General features: G+C 41.4%; 1 protein-coding gene across 3 annotated transcripts; it reads left to right on the top strand.

The window, feature by feature from the left end:
• On the top strand, nt 1–23,723 carry LOC135512463 (DNA-binding protein Ikaros). 3 transcript variants are annotated; one of them, XM_064934507.1, is made up of 8 exons: nt 1–308; nt 4,997–5,050; nt 5,254–5,376; nt 17,072–17,353; nt 19,708–19,875; nt 20,462–20,587; nt 21,490–21,624; nt 22,200–23,723. In XM_064934507.1, the coding sequence occupies exons 1-8, from the start codon at nt 29–31 to the stop codon at nt 22,892–22,894; spliced, it is 1,863 nt and encodes a 620-aa protein (XP_064790579.1). In that variant the 5' UTR covers nt 1–28; the 3' UTR covers nt 22,895–23,723. The 3 variants fall into 3 exon arrangements, with proteins under 3 accessions (XP_064790579.1, XP_064790581.1, XP_064790580.1); XM_064934509.1 differs by lacking the exons at nt 1–308; nt 4,997–5,050; nt 5,254–5,376; ... (1 more) ...; nt 19,708–19,875; nt 20,462–20,587 and adding an exon at nt 20,598–20,726 and having other exon boundaries at nt 21,493–21,624; XM_064934508.1 differs by lacking the exons at nt 1–308; nt 4,997–5,050; nt 5,254–5,376; ... (1 more) ...; nt 19,708–19,875; nt 20,462–20,587 and adding an exon at nt 20,598–20,726.

Genomic DNA, 23,723 nt, shown 5'->3' with positions numbered 1-23,723 from the left:
CATCCCATCTCATGCATGGCTGCCAGTAATGGTCTACTGGGTGTCAGCTTTTATTGGCACGATACAAAGCAAGAGCCAAGGGCTGCTGCCTCCACTCCCCAAGCAGACTCGACCTCTGGATAAAAGCAAGCAAAATGCCTCAGTCGAGCACAGAAACATTGAAATGTTAGGCTGGAAAGAGGAAGTACAGTGGAGAGGGGAGGGACCGAGGGCAGAGTTCCATGGGGCTGCCGCGGCGCTTCGAACTTCTGCACATGGAGCGGGGGAGAGTTGGAAGAACTTCATATTGCAAACTCAAGGAATAGCAGGTAGAGTAACTTTCACGATGCTTGTTAATTTCGAACTAATTTAAAGCGTTTATTCGTATTTCTACATAGTAAGAAAGGGCCTTACTCGTAAAAAAAAATGAACTATGTAGCGGATTGGAAAACATTGTCCTGAAGTCTGGTGCAGGTGCGCGAGCGTCTGAAATCCTGTGATGCGAGTATTTGTATAGTGGCGCATGTAACGGATTTGACCAAAAAGTCCAGGGAAATTGTAATGTTTAATGAATGTTATACAATTTTGATCAGCATTGTAGTTAATATCAAACGCACTTAGAAAAATAATGGAATAATGGAAAATGTTCCTCTTTTCCCATACTCCTTTTTGGAGATTGCAGGAATTGCTCACAATTATCTTGACCATATAGAAATATTACGTTATATTTCTTGGCATTGACGATTAAGTCTAAAATAATTATGGTTAATATAAAAACAAAAATACGTTTTTGTGGTTTGCAAGTTTTACATAGACTCCTTTCACTTTTCGTACCAGATCAACACCTGTTGCAACTGTGCGCATCCAGAATGAATATCTAATTATAACTATTTCGCTTCATGTCATTCAAGAGTTCTTATTTCAGAAGTCCACTTTATATTATTACAAATCAAACGAAGGAGGCCTGAGTTCAAATAAACGCAAAAACATTATATTAACACTCCTCAATGAAACTGCTGAAACTAATTAGCTAAACTGCGTTGCCTACAGGATAAAAAACGTGGTGTTTCTCTGCTTTCTCAAAGTTACATGAAAAAGACACACACACACACACACACACTTCGAAATCCATTTTCAAGGTGCCCAAGACGTTCGCAACCATTGGTTGGTCTGAGCCGAACATGACTTGTGTGTTGAGATAGTATTGGTGGGCAGGACTCAAGTAACTGTTAACATGTTGTGAAACTGACATTCAACAAAAACACCTAAGGAAGATTCATTTTGAGAGAAAAAGTGGGGAAACAAGTCCACAAAACTTCTCACACTTCTGTGCACTGGGACATATAAGTCTACAAACTTTAACTCGTAGGTTATTATATTCCTATAACGTAGAACTATATAAATAAACCATGCAAAATCCAACTCAAGTCTAATTCATTTGGTTAAACATAAGACGGTATATTATTTGCGCATTGTCCAGTTTGTACTCACAAAGCATCAAAAGCCACGTTGATATTGTTTTAACTTGATTTAATGTGTTGATAACAATATTTCAATTTTGTTAACATAGCCTCCCACTGGGCAAAAACTGACTGAAGTTTTCATTTGGATTGGCCTTGTCAGTCTGTCATGGAAAGAGCAGGTGTTCTCCAAGGTACTCACTTTTTTTAGGGCAGCTAAACACTTGCATTTCAATTTGATGGTAGTAACCTACATACTTTTTCAAAGTTGATTTTAAAAACGAATCCAAAATTAAAAACACAACAACTAGTCAAATGTACTTGCCCTCATATGAAATCCACTTAGTATATTGAAATGACTATTAGTAAATCAAGCAATGACTTGCACCCCACCCCACAATTATGACAATTTATGTATCTGCTTCTTCGGTTTGAGGATGGTTGAAATGCTGCAAACACATGCTTGTGGACACATCCACTTCCTTGTTACTAGTAGACTGAGGAAGGGGAAAGCGAAAGAAAGGCAGTTATTAAAATGATCGTCACTGAATACGAGTGTAATGAAGTGTGTCAGATGCAATTGAAGACCCTATAAGGAAACTCATTTCGCCCCTGTAATGTAGCCCTTCTAACCCTTACAATAGGTGCCCAAACATCTGCTCAGTAAAAGTATCATCTTTCAATACATGGCGACACATTTCCTTCATTTCCAATGAGAAATTGTTCTATAAATATTAAAAGATGACTGTTTTGACTGTTTATTATATTACGTGGTATAGTGTAGTAGGGCATGGTTCCCCAAATTGTGGGTTTGGAACCACAGGTGGGTCGCTGGTAAGGCATGAGCGAGTTATGGCACAAATGTTGTTTTATTTAACACCGCAATGGATGAGGTGGGACTCAGTACACAAAATGTCATATCCATTTTTTTAAATCTCGTTATCAAAATATATTAATCAAACTGATAACATTGTATTTTAGGAAAAAATTGCCACAAAAGCCACTGTTCTTAATTTCTTGTCCAAATGAGTGATTGTTTTTTGTATGTCATATGTCAAAAGGAATTTTCTGGAGAAACAAATTAGTACTTTCAAGTACAGTCTTGAATCACACTTCTCACAGAAGCAGCATATGCTAATAATAGTTTGGGAACAAAAACAGTTCAAGTAAGAATACCTGATATGATAAGTTTCTTGTTTGAATTTTCACCAACAACAAAAACGTATGAAAAACTTAGCCTGATGTTCTATATCACCACCTAGATTGTATTGATTTTCATATATGACTGTTTGATTCATAGGTATTAGCTCCCATGTAATTCACATATCTTTTTTGTTGATATTCTAACATTCAAGCATGAATATGAGTTGCTAGATTATAGATTATATTATAAAACCCTGTCTGTCCGTTTTTACTTCCTCCCATTATCCAGAGTTTGCTGGTGTAGTCCACTTTGGCTGTTTAACGGTTTGGCTGTTTCAGTCTCCACCCTGCTCCCTTTCATGTGTTCGCACCCTGCTCTGCACAGCCCCCCCCCCCCCCAACACACACACACACACCCACACACAATCCCTTGAGTTAGGACTGAGGGTGTTGTGAACCCACAGCCCTCTTCCTGTCTCTCCTCCCCTTAGTAAGCGCACTCAAACCCACTGCTATGACTCTTCCTGCCCTTTATGAGGCACTTTCATAAAGCAGCTGTTGCCGTTAGTGCCTTGTTTTGTCATACTGGACTTTAGAAGGTGGTGTCATTCTGGAATATTGTCTGAATGAAACCATCCACAAAATATACAACATATTGAGAATCATCAACAAGGAAAAAAAACATTAGAGCAAGAAATTCAACTAATTGTATTTTTTCACAAATGCCTGTGGATCAAAATGAAACGTTACAGTGAACCTTAGACAAGGAATAAAAGTATGATAAGAAAAATGCTCCCCGTCCCCCAAAACATTACTTGAATCTAGCATCAGGTACTAAAAGTAAGAACGGTGTCACTTTGGGTGAATATACAACTTCCTGAATGTTCTCATGCACCTTGCTCTCCACATGCCTACACAACTTGCTTGTGGTTTAACATGGGAATGCATTTCTCACTTCTGTCAAAGTCCCCCACCAACACCATCAGTATTTCCCTTCGCACCATCTGCCCAGAAAAAAAGGGCACATGAGAATACCACCCCCTCTCGACCTCCAAACTCCAGATGCTAAAGAATGATGACGCAGGCATGGCCTCTTAGTCTTATATCGACACACATCAGCACGCAGCACCAACTGCGCTTTCTGCGCCACATCTCCTGCACTAATGACCTCTGCCCTTCCCACCCCCCCACCACCTCCCCCACGTGAGTCCTGGGTGTCTGTGGGTTGTGGAACTCAACATCGACTCGCCTGTCCACTGAACATTGTGCGTTGCAACAGCGGCGGGGGCTGCTTGGTGGCTTCCCACTATTTGTTCCAAATGTGTGGAGCCATCTGTCAGTAAAACAGGAAGGTCTAGGTTCCCCTTCTCCCTTGGGCTTGCTTCGCTATTTTAGGGAGCTTCACTTCTCCCTGTGTGGCTGGCTGGGCCGGGCAAGCGGCTCCACCAAGGGCCTTCTTGAAGTGGCGGAGCCGAGGCTGAGGCTGTTGTGCCCATCTGCTGTAGGCTTGAGGGAGATGCATTATTAATGGGGCCACGCGCACTGGTGACTCCTCAGATATGCAGCAAGCTCTGGCCAGGGGATGTGCTCTTCTTCATTAAACTGCCTCCTCTTGTGCGAGAGAAACTTACTTCGGGGCCCCTCGGCCTTCCTCTATCGATCTCCCTGTCCCTGGTTCTCTCTCTCCACTTTCGCTCTCTGGCACACTCCCTGTCAGTCTTGGTTCCCTCCCCTCTCTATCTCTGTATCTTCCCCCTCTCTGTCTTTCTCTGTCTCGTTCTCTCTTTCCGGGTCCCGCTCTGCATCTCTCTCGGACTGTCTGTCTCCCTCTTCCTCTCTCTCTCTTTCTTATCTTTCTCCCTCTCCTCTCTCTTTGTTTCTGATTGTGGCTCCTCTCGCACATGTCTGTGCTCGGGTAGTGGCGCGCTCAGCGATGCATGCTCAGTAAATTAGAGCGAACACGAGCGCCGATAAGCTTGGCACGGGCAAACAGCCGCATCCTCAGTGACCTAGGGCCAGTTAATTTTCTGCTTAATTTTGCGGCAGTCAGTTTGCATTTGTGGATGATTACGTGGCAGGAAATTAACAATAAATAACAAATGTGGTCTGAAAGCCCCTTCCCAGCACCCCCATCGCCATAGCCCATCATGCGGGGCCAAGCCACTCTCCCAGCCCGCCCTCTCTGTCAGACTTGTAATGAAAATGTCTGTAATTCTTTGTAATGTAATGTGGGGGACAGTGGTGTGTCTTTCGGTGTGACAAGAGTGATCTTGCCGGGGTGACGGAGTTGTACAGAGAGAGGTCACCCCTTTAGTCAGCTGTGGCTTTTTATAATGTTGTGGTTTTTTCAGCCCTGCAGAGCCGTTGATTGCATTTAAACACATCTACATCTCTGTGTCTCTCTATCCCATTAGAGTACCTGCACCGAATGGAGACGGAGGAGGCACAGGAGATGTCTCAGATGCCTGGTAAGAGCTTCTGTTTTCAGAACTGGCACTGTAGGAGCATGTCTGGTAGAACAGAGAAGCACAGCGTGAGTTGCACAGAGCCCAAGCTGAGTGGCACAGTCATACCACATGTAATAGATTATAGATAATTATGGTTCTATCTTATGAGCAATAATGAACCATGTTCTGGTGGCTAATGGGTTTGCTGGTGTTTCCCCATGTAGGCAGGGACAGCCCCCCTCCCAATGATGTGTCTGAGGAGAACGACGAGGCCATGCCCATCCCAGAGGACCTGTCTGCTAGCTCCAATCTGCAACACAACAACAGGGGTGACAAAGAAGGCATGGGTGAGTGACAGATCACACGAGTTTCACCGTGCTTCCCTAATGCACCACTCCTACATCAGTAGGCCTATGAACCAGTTAAGTTGCTGCACCTAGACCAGTATATCCATCAAACCTTTACCTGTATACCCCAAAACCTAGCCGTTTCCAGAGCACCTTCAGAAATATGTAAACCCTCAGGACAAAAGTAGTAGCACTGTTGTTGCTAATAATAATAATAAAAATAATGATCTTTTTAAAAATGATGTGAAAATACATGACAAAATACATGAATAATTAACAATACATGTGTTTGTTACACCCGCCTACACTTAAAATACATTTCAGCACTTTTTGTACATAGTCCTCTCATTTTAGGGCACCAAAGGTATTGGGACAAATTCACTTATATGTGTATTAAAGTAGTCAAAGTTTAGTATTTGGTCCCATATTCCTATAACACAATGACTACATCAAGGTTTGACTCTATAAATTTGTTGGATGCATTTGCTATTTTGTTTGGGTCGTGTTTCAGATAATTATGTGCCCAATAGAAATTAATGGTAAATAATGTAGTGTCATTTTGGAATAACCTTTATTGTAAATAAGCATAAATATGTTTCTAAACACTTCTACATTCATGTGGATGCTACCATGATTACAGATACTCCTGAATGAATTGTGAATAATGAAAAGTAAGAAGATTACAGAGGCGTAAATATTATACCCCCCCAAATGCAAACCTCTCACCAATACAATAACAGGGAAGGTTAGCGTTTTTTCTTTTTTTGGGGGGGGGGGTGATATTTATGCCTCTGTAACCTTCTCACTCTTTACATGACAGACTGACCAGGTGAATCCTCGTAAAACCTATGATCCCTTATGTCACTTGTTAAATCCACCTTAAATCAGTGTAGATGAAGGGGATGAGACAGGTTAAATAAATATTTTTAAGCCTTGAGACAATTGAGACATGGATTGTGTATGTGTGCTATTCAGAGGGTGAATGGGCAAGACAAAAGATTTAAGTGCCTTTGAATAGGGTATGGTAGTAGGTTTGAGTGTGTCAAGAACTGCAACACTGCTGGGGATTTTTTGCGCTGAACAGTTTCACTTGTGTATCAAAAATGGTCCACTGCACAAAGGATATCCAGCCAACATGACACAACTGTGGGAAGCATTGGTGTCAACATGGGCCAGCATTCCTGTGGAATTGTCTTGAGACCTTGTAGAGCCCATGCCACCAACAAATTGAAGCTGCTCTGAGTGCAAAAGGGGGTGTAAACTCAATATTAGGAATGAGTTCCTAATGTTTTGTACACTCAGCATAAGTGAAAATGTCCCAATACTTTAGGTCTCTTAAAATGGGGGACTATGTACAAAATGTGCTGTAATTTCTAAACAGTCCACCTAGTATGGATTAAAATACGCCCCCCAAAAAGCTGACAGACTACAAAAAATCAGCACTTTAACCTCGTAGTCATTGTATAATTTCAGAGTACAGAGCCAAAACAACAACAACATTGTCACTGTCCTAACACTTTTGGAGCTCACTGCACATATCATAAAAAGAAATGTCTTAGTAACATAACTATTTTGTTAGTAACATAACATTTCGTAACGGCATCCCAACAAGCGGTTGCCACATGAAACAACAATCCCTTAGATCCACTCATTACTTGCAATCTGGCACTTTAACCAAACACAGTTCTTTTGAACATGCAATCTAAAAGTTATTGATGCATTTAGGTCATTGGCAGGAAAGGTTGCACATTTCTCTGATCCGTCTCATGATGTGCAAAACCTTAAGGAATGGCTAATGTGCCCTTGATGTTACTAAATTAAGCCAGGGAATATCATGGACATAATATTAGCATTAGTTGATGTACACGTTTATTTCAACTCGGGACATGACTGCGATATCAGGGGACACCAGGCAGCATTTACCACACGGAGTTTTGGAATTTGAATTGTTGCTTCATGGGAACATTTGTGAAAAGCACCCCTACCTGCATGCAAGGTGAACCACATCATGTTCTATGCCTAAAAGTACAGTAGCTCATGCAACCAATAGCTAGGGTGTCTTTGTGGGATGTGTCGGTGATCCATTGTGATAACTACAATACACCCTAAGTGTTGCTATAAAGTGTGGCGTAAAATTAGAATGTCGCTCCTTCTGTATTAGCTCCAGATAGCGGTGTGGTGTCGTGTACCGTTGCACTTTGAGGCGGCGTATGTCAAATAACATGTCACAGCAGAGGAAACTGAAATAGGATGTGCAAGAGTTTCCTAAGAAGAACTTGCCATCAGTCAGTTTCAACACTCCAGGAGATAAAGACTTCAGGAGCAGAGTCAAGTTCAGAGATCAGCACAGCACATCCCAGCGCATCGCACCACCGCACACTGCTAACGCACCTGCAAACACACACACATGCTTTCACTTCAACTGTCAAGCTGTTAACTCAGCAGCACACATAATGAACTCCAGCCCTTGCCAGCGTGCCATAGTTTGCGACAAGGATGCCCATTGTCATGCACCGGGAATTTATTGTAACTGCCCTACCTATCATGAAGTACACACGTGTCTTTATCAAGATTCACCTTAGTTGACGTGAACACGTCGGTCAGTATTTGTTGCGGAGCAATCATCATAAGACATGATGAGGCTTTCACGTCCAGCAGCTGCAATTCCAATTTTTATTCATGATCCACCAACTGATTACATTTCTGAAAGCATTACACGGACTAGCCCCTACTACTTCCTGATATTTTGCTCATAGATGTGCCTTTTGAGAGGGGGGGGGGCAAGTGTGCAGTTGAGCTAGAGATAGAAGAGTAGGCCATGGGAAACACAGGCATATGCTGCTGTGGTTTGCCCTAGTCAGCCATGGCTTTCTCCATATGACTGTCTTTGTGGCTGAGCCTATGATTAGTCATTTCACTTGCCAGATTTTACATATTTGGAAAAACAGCTCAAATGACTCAAATCTTCACTGATGCACAATGGGGACTATGACTTAGAGATCACAGTCAGACAGTTTAGAATTTTTATGCGCGCTTCCTAAGTGAATTGAATGATATTTGTTGATCAATTTGGGAATGCCGTTACAGACATTATTCCATAGTACTTTCAACATGTTTTTGTAAATTCACTGAGAGGTCATGAGAGGCCATCGGTGATAAAAGTTACTGTATTGTGTTCTTTGTTGAGTTTGTTTTTTAAGGACAGGTTGAATGATTCTTCATCTCTATACCTGGTCTTATAGCATTTTGAAGAGGTCCTGAATCAGGAGAGAGGTCGGCCTAAACATAGACAATAGTGTGTGTGTTTGTTGTACGTGTTGGTCTTTGAGTGTGAGCGAGTGTAAGTGTTTGTGTATATGTGTTGCTCTGCACTCCCTGAAGATCTAATCACCAGTGTGAGAGGAAGTGACTGTTATATCTATGCAGTGCATCGCTGGCTCGCTGATCAACCCCAAATGCATCAGGGAGTTATTATTATCTGTCAGGATCATGTGGTACAAAGGCTATGGGCCTGAAGTGCAGATCGCACACAGGATCGTGTAACTGAGACAGGGAGGCTGAAAGTATAACGGAAGCTCAAGACCTCAAAGCCTGGTTGCTTTTTGCAGTTTTCCATTTACTTTCCAAAGCTAGCATAGGTTCGTCCTACAAAGCGTCTCCAGGTCCATCCTACGTTGCCTCACCATACAAGTCAACAAGCACAACAAGTGTTCCCCTTGTGTGGGGAGTACAAGACATATCATCTCACAAGTATGCTTTACAAGTTGCCTTATTGAATTCAATTGTTAATAAAAATATATATTTGGTCATTACAGTCACACAGACAGTAAAATGACATGTCACAGTAGGTCTTTCTGGTGACACAATTTCTCTTTCGCTATGAATCATTAGAGTTATTAAGTTATTCACGACAGCCGTGTTTATTTCATCCCCGAGTGCTAAGCTTTTGAGTTCTCGGAAATTCAAGGCTGGTAGAAAAGTCCACTTTGTTTTTGGTGCTCCTAATCAACACTGACACACTCAAAGGAGTCATGTTCAGTGTGGCATTAACGTGGTTTTACACACATGTGGTTGTTTCCACAGTCAGGCAAGCACACACTGGCCTATTTTCATCAGGCAGTGAGAAAAGAAGCTCCGTTACAGGAACCTCCAACAGTCTATTTTTACTTCCACCCTAGATATCTAAGCCAACACCAATGACTTGTTATCAGTTACCTGTGATTCCTGTGTATTCTTTTTTTATACTGAGCAAAAATGTATTTTACTGAGTTACAGTTCATAAAAGGAAATCAGTCAATTGCAATAAATTCATTAGGCTCTAATCTATAGATTTCATATGACTAGGCAGGGGTGCAGCCATGGGGGGGGGGCTGGGAGGGCACAGGTCCACCCACTTGGAAGCCAGAGCCACCCACTGGGGAGCCAGGCCCAGCCAATCAGAATGAGTTTTTCTCCACAAAAGAGTTTTATGACAGACACTTAAACCTCAGCAACCCCTCTCCACCCCCACTCAGGCAATCTCGTAGGTGAAGAAGCCGGATGTGGAGGTTCTGGGCTGGCGTGGTTTCACGCCGATTGAGGCCGATTGGACGTACTGCCAAATTCTCGAAAACGATATTGGAGGCAGTTTGAATGTTAATTTCTACCGTTAATTCTCTGGCAACAGCTCTGGTGGACATTCCTGCAGTCAGCATGCCAATTGCATGATCCCTCAAAACTTGAGACATCTGTGGCATTGTGTTGTGTGACAAAACAATTTTTTTTATTGTCCCCAACACAAGGCGCAACTGTGTAATGATCATGCGGTTTAATCAGCTTATTGATATGCCACACCTGTCAGGTGGATGGACTATCTTGGCAAATGAGAAATAGGGATGTAAACAAATTTGTGCACAACAATTGAGAGAAATACGCTTTATGTGCTTATGGAAAATGTCTGGGATTTTTTATTTCAGCTCATGAAACATGGGACCAACACTTTGAATTTATATTTTTGTTCAGTATAGCTTGTGAATTTAGAAATTTAGCGTCTCTTTTGTACCAATGTATCAAATCGATGAAGCTGGAGCTGTTACTAAGTAAACTCAGCAAAAAAGAAACGTCCCTTTTCAGGACCCTGTCTTTCAAAGATAATTTGTAAAAATCCAAATAACTTCACAGATCTTCAATGTAAAGGGTTTAAACAATGTTTCCCATGCTTGTTCAATGAACCATAAACAATTAATGAACATGCACCTGTGGAATGGTCGTTAAGACACTAACAGCTTACAAACGGTAGGCAATTAAGGTCACAGTTATGAAAACTTAGGACACTAAAGAGGCCTTTCTACTGACTCTGAAAAACACCAAAAGAAAGATGCCCAGGGAGACAGGACGGACAGGTGATCATCCTCGCAGTGGAAGACCATGTGTAACAACACCTGCACAGGATTGGTACATTCGAACATCAGACCTGCGGGACAGGTACAGGATGGCAACAACAACTGCCCGAGTTACACCCGGACGCACACCCGGATGCACAATCCCTCAATCAGTGCTCAGACTGTCCAAAATAGGCTGAGAGAGGCTGGACTGAGGGCTTGTAGGCCTGTTCTAAGGTAGGTCCTCACCAGACATCACCGGCAACAAAATCGCCTATGGGCACAAACCCACCGTCGCTGGACAAGACGGGACAGGCAAAAAGTTCTCTTCACTGACGAATCGCGGTTTTGTCTCACCAGGGGTGATGGTCGGATTCGCGTATATTGTCGAAGGAATGAGCGTTACACCGAGGCCTGTACTCTGGAGCGGGATCGATTTGGAGTTAGAGGGTCCGTCATGGTCTGGGGCTGTGTGTCACAACATCATCGGACTGAGCTTGTTGTCATTTCAGGCAATCTCAACGCTGTGTGTTACAGGGAAGACATCCTCCTCCCTCATGTGGTACCCTTCCTACAGGCTCATCCTGACATGATCCTCCAGCATGACAATGCCACCAGCCATACTGCTCCTTCTGTGCATGATTTCCTGCAAGACAGGTATGTCAGTGTTCTGCCATGGCCTGCGAAGAGCCCGGATCTCAATCCCATTGAGCAAGTCTGGGACCTGTTGGATCGGAGGGTGAGGGCTCGGGCCATTCTCCCCAGAAATGTCTGGGAACTTGCAGGTGCCTTGGTGGGAGAGTGGGTAACATGAGGAGGAGATGGACTGCAGTACTTAGTACTTAATGATTGTTACTTTTGATTTTGACCACCCCTTTGTTCAGGGACACATTATTCCATTTCTTTTAGTCACATGTCTGTGGAACGTGTTCAGTTTATGTCTCAGTTGTTTAATCTTATGTTCATGCAAATATTTACACGTTAAGTTTGTTGAAAATAAATGCAGTTGACAGTAATAGGACATTTCTTTTTGCTGATTTTATATGATAGCCTACAGTGTTGAAAAGTATGTTTATTTCTTTAACTTCCAAGTAAAGTGAATAAGCCCAGGGTTTTGTCATGGAAAGTCTCTGGAAAGATACCTGAGCTTCAGTGCTCTACACCAACCCTCATGTTGTCGCTCTGGCCCCTCTCTTACTCACATAGCTGAGGCAGATAGCACTGAACCTAGCAAGGCAGAGGGAACTACTACTGCTGTGCTGTAGCTTCTCAGAGATATACAGTATGGGGAAATTGCGACAAAATTCGGGATGGGAAGAAGGGGGGCTCCCGAGTGACGCAGCGGCCTAAGGCACTACATTTCAGTGCTAGAGGCGTCACTACAGACACCCTGGTTCAAATCCGGTCTGTTTCACAACCGGCAGTGATTGGGAGTCCCATAGGATGGCGTACAATTGGCCCAACGTCGTCTGGGTTTGGACGGTGTAGGACATCATTGTACAGACATGCCTTGTAAAAAAAATAGAAGGGTTTTGACTTTATATCATGTTTGTCGCACAGTCACACACCTTGATTTACTTGTTTTGGGAAGCAAGTGTTAAATCACACAGAGAAAGACAAACAATGAGAGCAATAAAACAACTACCATTAATCTCTAAATCTGCCTCTCAATGTCAACGTCAGACATTTAAGTCAAATTAACAACAATTATAAACGTGGTAGTTTGGGTTCTCAATGCTGATTGGCTGAAACAACATTTCAGCTGTGTGTATATCAGACAATATGACACGGGTATGATGCAAAAATACTTGTTTAGTGTTTTATTTACATTGGTCTAGAAGAAAAAGAAACGCACACCTATTAAGATGAGGTGCTGGCTAGCGGAGTAGAAAACTTGAAAATAAAAGAGAGCCGCACACTCTAGGAGCTCAGATGCAAAAATTTAATAACCAACGTTTCGACGAAGACAGCTTGGCTGTCAAAACGTTGGTAATTACATTTTTGCATCTGAGCTCCTACAGTGTACAGATCTCTTTTATTTTATTTTCAAGTTATTTACATTGGTAACCAGTTAATAATAGCAATAAAGCACCTCAAAGTTTGTGGTATATGGTCAATATACTACGGCTAAGGGCTGTATCCAGGACACACCTACTCATTCAAGGGTTTTTCTTTATTTTACTATTTTCTACATTGAATAATAGTGAAGACATCAAAACTATGAAATAACACATATGGAATCATGTAGTAACCAAAAAAGTGTTAAACAAACCCAAATATATATTATTTTTGAGATTCTTTAAAATAGCCATACATTGCCTTGATGACAGCTTTGCACACTCTTGCATTATCTTTACCAGCTTCACGAGGAATGCTTTTCCAACAGTCTTGAAGTAGTTCCCACATATACTGAGCACTTGTTGGCTGCTTTTCCTACACTCTGCAGTCCAACTCATCCCAAACCATCTCAATTGGGTTGAGGTCGGGGGATCATCTGATGCAGCACCATCACTCTCCTTCTTGGTCAAGTAGCCCTTACACAGCCTGGAGGTGTTGTTTTGGACATTGTCCCGTTGAAAAACAAATGATAGTCTCACTAAGAGCAAACCAGACGGAATGGCGTATTGCTGCATAATGCTGTGATAGACATGCTGGTTAAATGTGCCTTGAATTCTAAATAAATCACCAGCAAAGCATCCCCACACCTCTTCCTCCATGCTTCACGGTGGGAACCACACATGCGGAGATCATCCGTTCACCTACTCCGCGTCTCACAAAGACACGGCGATTGGAACCAAAAATCTCAAATTCTCAAATCATTCAAATCAGACCAAAGGACAGATTTCCACCAGTCTAATGTCCATTGCTCGTGTTTCTTGGCCCTAGGACGTCTCTTCTTCTTATTGGTGTCCTTTAGTAGTGGTTTCTTTGCAGAAATTCGACCATGAAGGCCTGATTCACGTAGTCTCCTCTGAACAATTGATGCTGAGATGTGTCTGTTACTTGACCTCTGTGAAGCATTTATTTGGGCTGCAATCTGAGGTGCAGTTAATTAACTCTAATGAACTTATCCTCTGCAGCAGAGGTAACTCTCGGTCTTCCTTTCCTGTGGCGGTCCTCATGAGAGCCAGTTTCATCATAACGCTTGATGGTTTTTGCGACTGCACATAAAGAATCTTTCAAAGATCTTGGAATTTTCCAGATTGACTGACCTTCATGTCTTAAAGTAATGATGGACTATCGTTTCTCCTTGTTCATTTGAGCTGTTCTTGCCCTAACATGGACTTGGTCTTTTACCAAATAGGGCTATCTTCGTATAACACCCCTACTTTGTCACAACACAACTGATTGGCTCAAACGCATTAAAAATGGTAGAAATTCCACAAATGAACTTTTAACAAATGTATTTCAGGTGACTACCTCATGAAGCTGGTTGAGAGAATGCCAAGAGTGTGCAAAGCTGTCATCAAGGCAAAGGGTGGCTACTTTGAAGAATCTAAAATATATTTTGATTTGTTTAACACTTTTTTGTTTACAACATGATTCCATACGTATGTGTTATTTCATAGTTTTTATGTCTTCACTATTATTCTACAATGTAGAAAATAGTAAAAATTAAGAAAAACCCTTGAATGAGTAGGTATTGTCCAAACTTTGGACTGGCACTGTAACTCTCTCTCTCTCACACACACACACACACACACACACACACACACACACACACACACACACACACACACACACACACACACACACACACACACACACACACACACACACACACGCTTTAACAAAGCACATTTTTTGTGCATGTGTGGTAACTGATCAATTAAATAATACATTCATAATTAGTAGGTTTTGTTTTCAGTTTAAAAAATCGTTCTTAATTTTGTTCTTATGTATTGTATATTATGTATTGTATACAACCACACCTGCACATCGTTAAATGTTTTATTTCATTTTTTTCTGTATTGCTGTCTATCACTTGTTTTCTCTGATGCAAATAAATAAGTGAAATCCCAGACGAGCCCCCAAATACGTTACAAGTTTTATGCATTACATTAAACCGAACAACAAACACATAGAAGGTACTAACATATTTTTCTCTCATTACTGTAATCATGTAGAAGTTGGAAAATGGTTGTATTCATGTTGTAGCCAACCACCCAGTCATCTTCACGTCTATTGTTCTGGCTGACCTGTAGGCCTAACATGTTTGGAGACATGCAGGCCTTAATTCAGTGGTTATTGAAAATATGCTCTTCACAGTTATCATTGCCTCTCTGCCTGGGGTGCGCTCTCTCTTTCTGTTCTATTTCATGCCTTTCTTCTTTCATCTAGCTAGCTTCCTTTGTGTTCTATAGGCGTGTGGTTTGTGTTCTCTTCACCTCGCCTGCTCAGTGGAAAAACATGTAGGCTATGTGTCCAATTGCAAAGTGACAACAGGGCAACAGACAAAATGTTGTAAGGCGAGGGAGGAGCATTATACTGCCCTGAACTTACAGTATTTCAGCAGTTAGCATAATATAGCAAACTCTAACACAAATTGTTCTTTGGTCAATCCACTATCACCAATGTGATGTTGAATTTGATTATTTGAATAGCTAGCATTGTACTGTACACCAAATGCTGATTTCATCCAGTATCACCAAGATGGTGGTGTTGGGTTGATAATGAAGTTGTGTTTGAGAGCAACTGGAAGTCACTGTGTTCACACCAGTTGCCTTTCCGCTTTCACTTGATGAATCACGCACTATGGAAGCTTGTTCCCTCCAAGTGTCAGTGAAAACAAGCGTCCTGCAAAAAGACTCAAGTTTCAGTTACACCGTTTTACAATTCCTTGTCTGTGCTTCCCTTTCTGTCACTTCTCCATAATTCTTGGTATTTTGGTTAGGCAGGCCTCGTTTCTGACGCTTCCCCTTTTTCCCCTATAGATTCCTATAATTCATTATTTCCACTTCTTCCTCTTTGGGTGTACAAACAAGGTAGACACATGAGGAAATCAGCCACCATGAAATGCAAATGAGGTTGAGGGGTTTTCAAGGTTTCAAGTGTTTATTCCCTCCAGTATTTAAAATCGGGCACTTGTCGTCACATTTCCTTTTACACTCGCTCCTTTAAAACGTGTGCTTTTATTGAGACGATAATCGTCGATTCAAATTATTGTCATGCCATACATAGTCTGGTTACAAAGCCATTGAAAAGAATGACAACAGTTATGCAAACCCGGCACCAGGATGAAGTGACAATGGGGGCAGTTGAAATCGATATTAGTTCCAACGTCTAGTTTTGATTTACATTTGGTTGAGTTGTCATCTAACGTGAATTCAACATGAAATCTACAAAAACAGTTCACCATGTACTTGGATTTAGCTTAAAAGTTGGGTGAAAAAAATACAACATTTCCTTACTTTGATTACTTAAAAAATAAAATCCAATCAATTTTCCGCGTTGATTCAACATTGAATTTTTATTGTTGAAATGATGTGGAAACAACGTTGATTCAATCAGTTTTAGCCTAATGGGCTATGTGTTCAGATATTGTGTTTTTAAGTTATCGTTTTATGTATATTTGTGTGTGTGTGTGTGTGTGTGTGTGTGTGTGTGTGTGTGTGTGTGTGTGTGTGTGTGTGTGTGTGTGTGTGTGTGTGTGTGTGTGTGTGTGTGTGTGTGTGTGTGTGTGTGCGTGTTTGTGTGTGTGTGCGTGTGCGTGTGTGTGTGTGTGCCTTTATCATAGTTTGTTGGTCTGGTTGACACCGCTGCCATCCTTAGTTTCACACGGCTTCCTGTGTCTCTGTTTCCTGTTTATCTTGCTGTCATTTTCACAGAAGAGTGATAATGAGAGATGCAGTATATAGTTTCACCACCTTCTTTAGCAAAAGTTTAAAAGAAATCTATATTATTCATCTGTTATGTTTGATCTGGAACATTGATCACAAGAACCCACTGCATGAGTTCAGCAAATTTGTTTCAAAGTTTTGTCCTAGTGTACTCAGCCAATAAAGTTGAATTGAGGATTGCTGCACAGAAAGTGCTGATATAAAAGCTCTCACGCCGCAATTAACTATTCCTATCAGTAAGTTAATTGGAGGTGAGGCATGCTCTCACAGGTGTTCATAGACCTCATAGACTAAATCAACCAGTCAAGTAGAGGGAGACATAGACACATGCCCTTAAACTAAAAAGTCACATATTGTCCCATAGAAAGTCAAAGATTTACATCTAGTCAAATAGTAATATAGTAATGTACTCATATTTCTACACAGTGAGTTAGGCTATAGTCCCCCAGAAACATGTTCCTATTCTAAACAGTGGCCCACTGCCCTCTTTTCCAGCCTGTAACATTAAAGTTGAGGCTCGCAGTGACGAGGAGAATGGGCTCGCCATTGACATGATGATGAATGGCGAGGAGGAGGAGGAGTGTGCGGAAGACTTGCGCGTGCTCGATGCCTCGGGGGCCAAAGTGAACGGCTCCCATGCAGGCGGCCCTGACAGCAAGGGCCCCTACTCCTCGGCTGGGGGTATCCGCCTGCCCAACGGGAAGCTCAAGTGTGATATCTGTGGGATAGTTTGCATTGGCCCCAATGTGCTGATGGTGCACAAGCGAAGCCACACTGGTAAGCCATCCGCGATACTCATCGCCCTTACTTTGCACCCACGCTCACTGGTAGCCTTACAGAGAGATTATGTGTATGTGGGGTAGAGAAGATGAGATGGATTCTGTCAGTGTCTTTATCTTCACTTGAGACACTGAGAGCAGTAGACAGAGCACTGTTAGGGTTAGTCTGTGTTCTTGGGTCTTATTCCAAAGTTGCCTACAGAGCATGAGTTATAGGCTTCAACAAAAGTAATTGGGGTTTCACACTATTTTAGAGTCCGCCATTTACATGGTACTTGGAAATCTAAAATGGCAATTACGTGCTTATCACCTAATAAATATGTTTTTGAATATTTGACCACTAAGTACCACTTAGTAGGCTACCATGCTACAGTGCAAGGCATCCACCGATTGTGTTTAATTCAACGAGATAAGCACCAGGAGCTGCTAACTGTTACCATGTCACTTCTCCGTAATTGAGGTGCAATGAAGCAGTTGAATACTTGTTTTTGTAAAAGTTATTACTTAAACAATTGGAGCTATTTGATGATGGCAGAGCTTAACATGAGTAGATAATGTGTTATTAAACATTGTTGAGTTTTTTTTATGTGGATAATATATAGCTTTCATTGGTTTGGATTAGTTTCAGAGGCATATTTTATAGTCATTATATTGGTCTATAATGCTGTAAAGGGATGTTTTAGACTGAAATATCGAAATATAGTCAAGTATGTCATCTGTCATTTGTAGTATCTACACTATATTCTGTATTGGTGACTGAGGAAGCCACTATACAATTATAATTCTCGGAGTGTTCTTTTAAATGATCACGTGAGAGAAGTGGCTCGTGATCAATTTGTTGTGTGATAAGATTGAAAAAGTATGATGAATATAATCCCTAAACATGCCCTTATATCACAGTTGAAAAACAGGATATCTGCAGCAATTAAATGGAATCTCCACAAAATGGCAATTATCCGAGTATTACAAGTTTTTCAAAATTCAGAATTGATATTCTATTGTAATGAACCCAAACCAGTGGCGGGGAACATTTTTCAAAAAGGCACTTAACTGTCAAGCTTTAGAAACTAATGAAACCCAAAATGGAAGAAAGGAACACTAGACTAATGTAAATGCAAAATAACATATAATAAAATATATAATGAAGTGCCTCCTATTTAAATAGAAAATATTCTGTGGTGTCTCTGCTCCTGAAATGCATTTTTAATGAGTTTCCTTTTTTCTATATTTTTGCTGCTTCACTGGTAACTCTTATTTTATGGGGCCTTTTGAAAAAAAAAAGCCATATTAAAACCTTCTCACAGAATGCCACAACACTCAGAGAGGCTAGATATTGGTTTATTCCAGAACCACTGATCAGGAAGACTGGCTCTCAACACAAAGTGTTTCCTTCACTTTATTCAAATGAGCTTGAATTTGCATTGTGATGGGCTGCTCTTATTTTAGAGACGAAGAAGAAGAGAAAAAAAAGAAGAGATTTTCTGATCAAATTGACCCAGGCACTGGTGCATTACGGAACTGGCAGCCTGAGTCGGAAAGGCTCTTGTTCGATCAGAGCGCCATTCGGCTCCGAGGTTCAGGGCCAGGGAGTGCATGGAGAAATGGAGTGTCACTCCACTCTCAAACCCTCATAGGCTGGTTGATTGGGCTGTGCTCAGAGTTCCTCCATCATTCACCGTGTTCTAGTGCTTGGGAGTCTTGTGGTACAGTGACCCCACATTCACATCCACAGTGGTGCTATTGGTGGAGATGCTTTAGTTCTTGCATCCAGATAGCAAAATTCAGACAATGGCTCTATACCTGGCCCATTATTCTTTGAAGAGAGGCTGTTCTCGTTGAGCCGAGCCAACATTGGTGCGGCTCAAAGCAAAATGACAAACTCAGAATGGTTGATAAACTGATACAAATGACAAAAATGGGTCCATCTCATACTGTAAGATGACAAAAGAGAAAGCACGTTCATACATTCCCCACACACTGTCAACACTTTGCATTAACCCTCGGTTATATAAAGCATAGAATTCCATTCATATAGGCCTACACTTACAAACAAAATACTAATCTGCTGTAATGTACATTATTGTCATTTTGTGTCCGAGCTCATAAAACAAGATTTTGCTGAAAATTATTCCTATTTTCTACATGATAATATTTGCATAACTCACAAAGACACCTATACTGCAGTTATGTATTTGTGAGATTACAAAAGTGTGCTTGTCAGTGAAAAATATGCCAACACTGATTTGCAATGAGCCAATTACATTTAAAGTGTTGATACATACTGTAGATGAGTGGCAGCTGCTCCTGTGTGCTGGCCCTAACAACCTGCTGTGTGGTGTTTCTTGTCCTCAGGAGAGCGTCCATTCCAGTGCACCCAGTGTGGCGCTTCTTTCACCCAGAAAGGCAACCTGCTACGTCACATCAAGCTCCACTCAGGAGAGAAGCCCTTCAAGTGTCACCTGTGCAACTATGCCTGTCGCCGGAGAGACGCCCTCAGCGGTCACCTGCGTACCCACTCTGGTGAGTTAGGAGGATAGGATTAGTGGTCAGTGTGTTGTGGACATTAGGGCACGCAACATTTTTAAAAGGTTTTGAAACAGAAACAAAAAATGGACCATGTAATCCATGTAGTCCCTCCCTGTTTCAGTCCAATTTCTCCCGTTTAGGGCCTAATCAACTTTCCATGTGGTGGTACTTACCCAGTGGAATTGTGAGGGAACACCTGCCCTGTACCCTGTGGTCTTAGTGTGGAGTGGGAACCATCCCACTGGGCACACACTGGTTGAATCAACATTGTTTCCAATGTCATTTCAATGAAATTAAGTTGAATCAACGAGGACTTAGACGTTGAATTGACGTCTTTGCCCAGTGGGATATCGGTCATCTGCAAAGAAATGATTATAAAACCATTACATTTATCATATCAATGAAACATGGGACTGGGTCTTTTGGAGAATGAAACAGAATGCCATTGTTATAAGTCAAAATACAACATATGTACATGTACACCCCTCACAATATGGACAGTACAATGGACATCTCACATGCTTGAAAAATGGCTCTCAATTAAAATGCGATCAATACTCACCGCTGTCACTTCTTGCAGTTGGAAAACCCCACAAGTGTGCCTACTGTGGGCGGAGCTACAAGCAGCGTAGCTCTCTGGAGGAACACAAGGAGCGGTGTCACAACTATCTCCAGTGCATGGGGCTGCAGAACAGCATCTATACAGGTTAGTGTGTGTCAGTCTCTCACCTTCACTCACACTGTTGACCTACTTTGAACTTGACTACTCGTCACCACTCAGGACTCACTCTGGTGGCAACATTAATGCACCAACAATGTTGAAATTGCAAGAATACTTCCAACAGGTCAGGCTCGATTTTAAAGACATTTACCTGCAGAATAAATGTTTCTCTTCCGATGCAAGGCTTCCATAATATATTGGAGTGTTTTTTTGCTGTTACTGTTGACTTATATCCAGTGATTCTAAAAGGGGGAAACACTTTATTCAGTAAGGAAATGTGGTAAAAAAAAGTGGCAGCTTATTTTCTTGGATGGTCTTCAAGTTGTACTACTTCATTCTGAGTCCATGAACCATAAATAAGAGCATGATAAAAAAAATTCTGTGCTCTTTTCAGTTCATGTTTTGTTAAAAATGTATTGACAGTTCTGCTAAAATCTTATAAGACTTTTGTGAATGTGGAACATGGTTTAAAGTTAAATAAATACAGTAAGATAATGTAGCTTTTTATAGTAAGATAATGTAGCTCACGTAAAAATGACTTCTTTATACTAAGAAGAGATCCATTGTGGGCGGATGTACATGTAGCCGACTGAACTGACAACATTAGGAAGTGGGGCAAGAGTGCAGAGGTTAAGAAGAGGAAATTAGAAGAGGAAATGATGAGAAAGGTTGATCACTCTGCTTTGCTTAGTGAGTAAGGCCAATGTATACCAACTGCAGCACATCTGTCAATAAAGGCCTCCTCATCATTGTGCCATGTATCTACAGTCAGGGAGGGATGCTTTAGCAAATTGTAGCAAGATCCTGTTATACAGTAATTATACTTTTTATCAGGTCAGATTTCACTACTTTGATTCTGAAATCTACTTTTCTGTCTTGCTTTCCAGTAGTAAAGGAAGAAAGCAACCAGAATGAGCAGAGGGAAGACTTAAGCCAGATGGGATCTAAGAGAGCCTTGGTGCTAGACAGACTAGCTAATAATGTAGCCAAACGTAAGAGCACTATGCCACAGAAGTTTGTAGGTAAGGGATAAAGTCTTCTACCTTCGTATACCAACAAACATGTAAAGCACAGGACTTAGGTTCCAATTGTCAGAATTGTGTATTTCAGTTTGATGCATTTGGATTTGCTACCTTTGCGCTGCAGAATAAGCTATTTAAAAAAAAAAACAGCACATATTCAGCATGATCACCCTTGTGCCTGGAATCTGCATATCATTATAACAATGTTTGAGCTTTATTTAAGTTGAGCAAAGAGAATATTTTCATTGATTTCAACTTGATCCTTACCCTTGGTGTATTATACATGTATCTGAAGATTACTCTTTCTTAAACTAACAATAAAAATATATTTACAAAACATGTCAGAAATAACAACTAAAACTAAGTAATCAGCCATGAGAAAAATGCAAAGAATGGAATATTCTAAATAAGGAGAATCACTTTTCAATATGTCAAAAGTGGCCAATAAATTGACCACTAGAACCACAATTAAACATAAGTCCTTGTAATGTTTGATATCAGGAAACTGAGTTTTTTTAAAATTTGAATTGTAGTCTAACATTGTTATTCATCTGTTTTCTCTTTCTAACCCTCAGGTGAGAAACGCCTCTCCGACATCTCCTTCGAGGGTGGCCCGGGGGAACTGATGCAGCCTCATGTCATCGACCAGGCCATCAACAGTGCCATCAACTACCTGGGTGCCGAGTCACTCCGACCACTCATCCAGACCTCCCCAACCTCCTCTGACATGGGGGTCATGGGCTCCATGTACCCCCTCCACAAGCCCCCTGCAGAGGGCCACGGCCTGTCAGCCAAGGACAGCGCAGCCGAAAATCTTCTGTTGCTCGCAAAGTCCAAGTCAGCCTCCAGCGAGAAGGACGGCTCCCCCAGCCACAGTGGCCAGGATTCCACCGACACGGAGAGCAACAATGAAGAGAGGGCAGGTGTCGGGGCCTCAGGCCTCATCTACCTGACAAACCACATCACGTCCGGGGTACGTAATGGCGTGCTGCCCCTGGGGAAGGAGGAGCAGCAGCGGCAGTACGAGGCCATGCGGGCCAGTATCGAGATTGCCTCGGAGGGGTTCAAGGTGCTGAGTGGAGAGGGGGAGCAGGTGAGGGCATATCGCTGTGAACACTGCCGCATCCTCTTCCTAGACCATGTGATGTACACCATCCACATGGGCTGCCATGGCTTCCGAGACCCCTTCGAGTGCAACCTCTGTGGCCATCGCAGTCAGGACCGTTACGAGTTTTCGTCACACATGACCCGAGGGGAGCATCGCTACTGAGTTGCCAACTGAACACACACTTACTCATGAACATACATACACATGTACTAAACACACACACGATTTTTATACATTGTCAAGAAATTGCATGTTGAAGAACAAGTCTAATTAATGTGTATTTCACATGTTCAGGAGGAAAAATAAACTATTCCTCGATCTGCATTTTTAGAAAACAAAAAACGTGTTCAAATAACTGAACAAACAACTTAAAAAATGATTGTGCCTCAGCAGTAAGTATCATGTGTCACATACTGTATAGTTTTAAGTCATTCATCTACCCTTTGATGTCTGTGTACATTAAATACATGTCTGTTTTCTGATAGCCTACCTAGACAGGAATATCTGTACATTTTATTCTAAAGAATACAAGGTATTGCTTGACATTTAAGTTATAACTTTACAGTGTTATTCTTCACTGTAATAACCTATTTGAATCCCACCCAAGGAAATTTAGCTCCTTATTTTACTTAAATGTTTTTTTATATGGACTTTTTATATATTATTTATGCCGTGTACACATGCATGTGTTTTTTTTGGTAATTTATTACAGTTGGTGTTAGGGTTTCCCGTTTGATTTGTTTAGTTCAAACATTCCCTATCATTAATCAAATGTGATACATTAATATGAGTGTAATAAATGACCGAACTAGAGTGTTTTTACTGAAAGATGTTTGTTTGATATAAAATACGGATGGGATTCGATTTTGTCCCAGCTTTTTACCTCGGTGGCAAAGAAAATGTTACTCTCAATTTGGACTAAACTTTTAAAGTCTTTTCACTCATATATCATGCTTGCAAAATATCAATAAAGGATATTTTACATACACAA

Source organism: Oncorhynchus masou, chromosome 24 (genome assembly GCF_036934945.1).
Source record: "Oncorhynchus masou masou isolate Uvic2021 chromosome 24, UVic_Omas_1.1, whole genome shotgun sequence".
Classification (NCBI taxonomy): Eukaryota; Metazoa; Chordata; class Actinopteri; order Salmoniformes; family Salmonidae; genus Oncorhynchus; species Oncorhynchus masou.
Note: the sequence above shows the minus strand (reverse complement) of the source record. Positions and strands in the feature narration are given on the sequence as shown.

Bases quoted from the DNA above. Each gene is read 5' to 3' on its own strand.
- LOC135512463 (XM_064934507.1), top strand. From the start codon at position 29: ATGGTCTACTGGGTGTCAGCTTTTATTGGCACGATACAAAGCAAGAGC. The intron at 5,377-17,071 runs GTGAGTGACAGA...CCTCTTTTCCAG, and splicing joins GGGTGACAAAGAAGGCATGG to CCTGTAACATTAAAGTTGAG. The intron at 21,625-22,199 runs GTAAGGGATAAA...TCTAACCCTCAG, and splicing joins TATGCCACAGAAGTTTGTAG to GTGAGAAACGCCTCTCCGAC.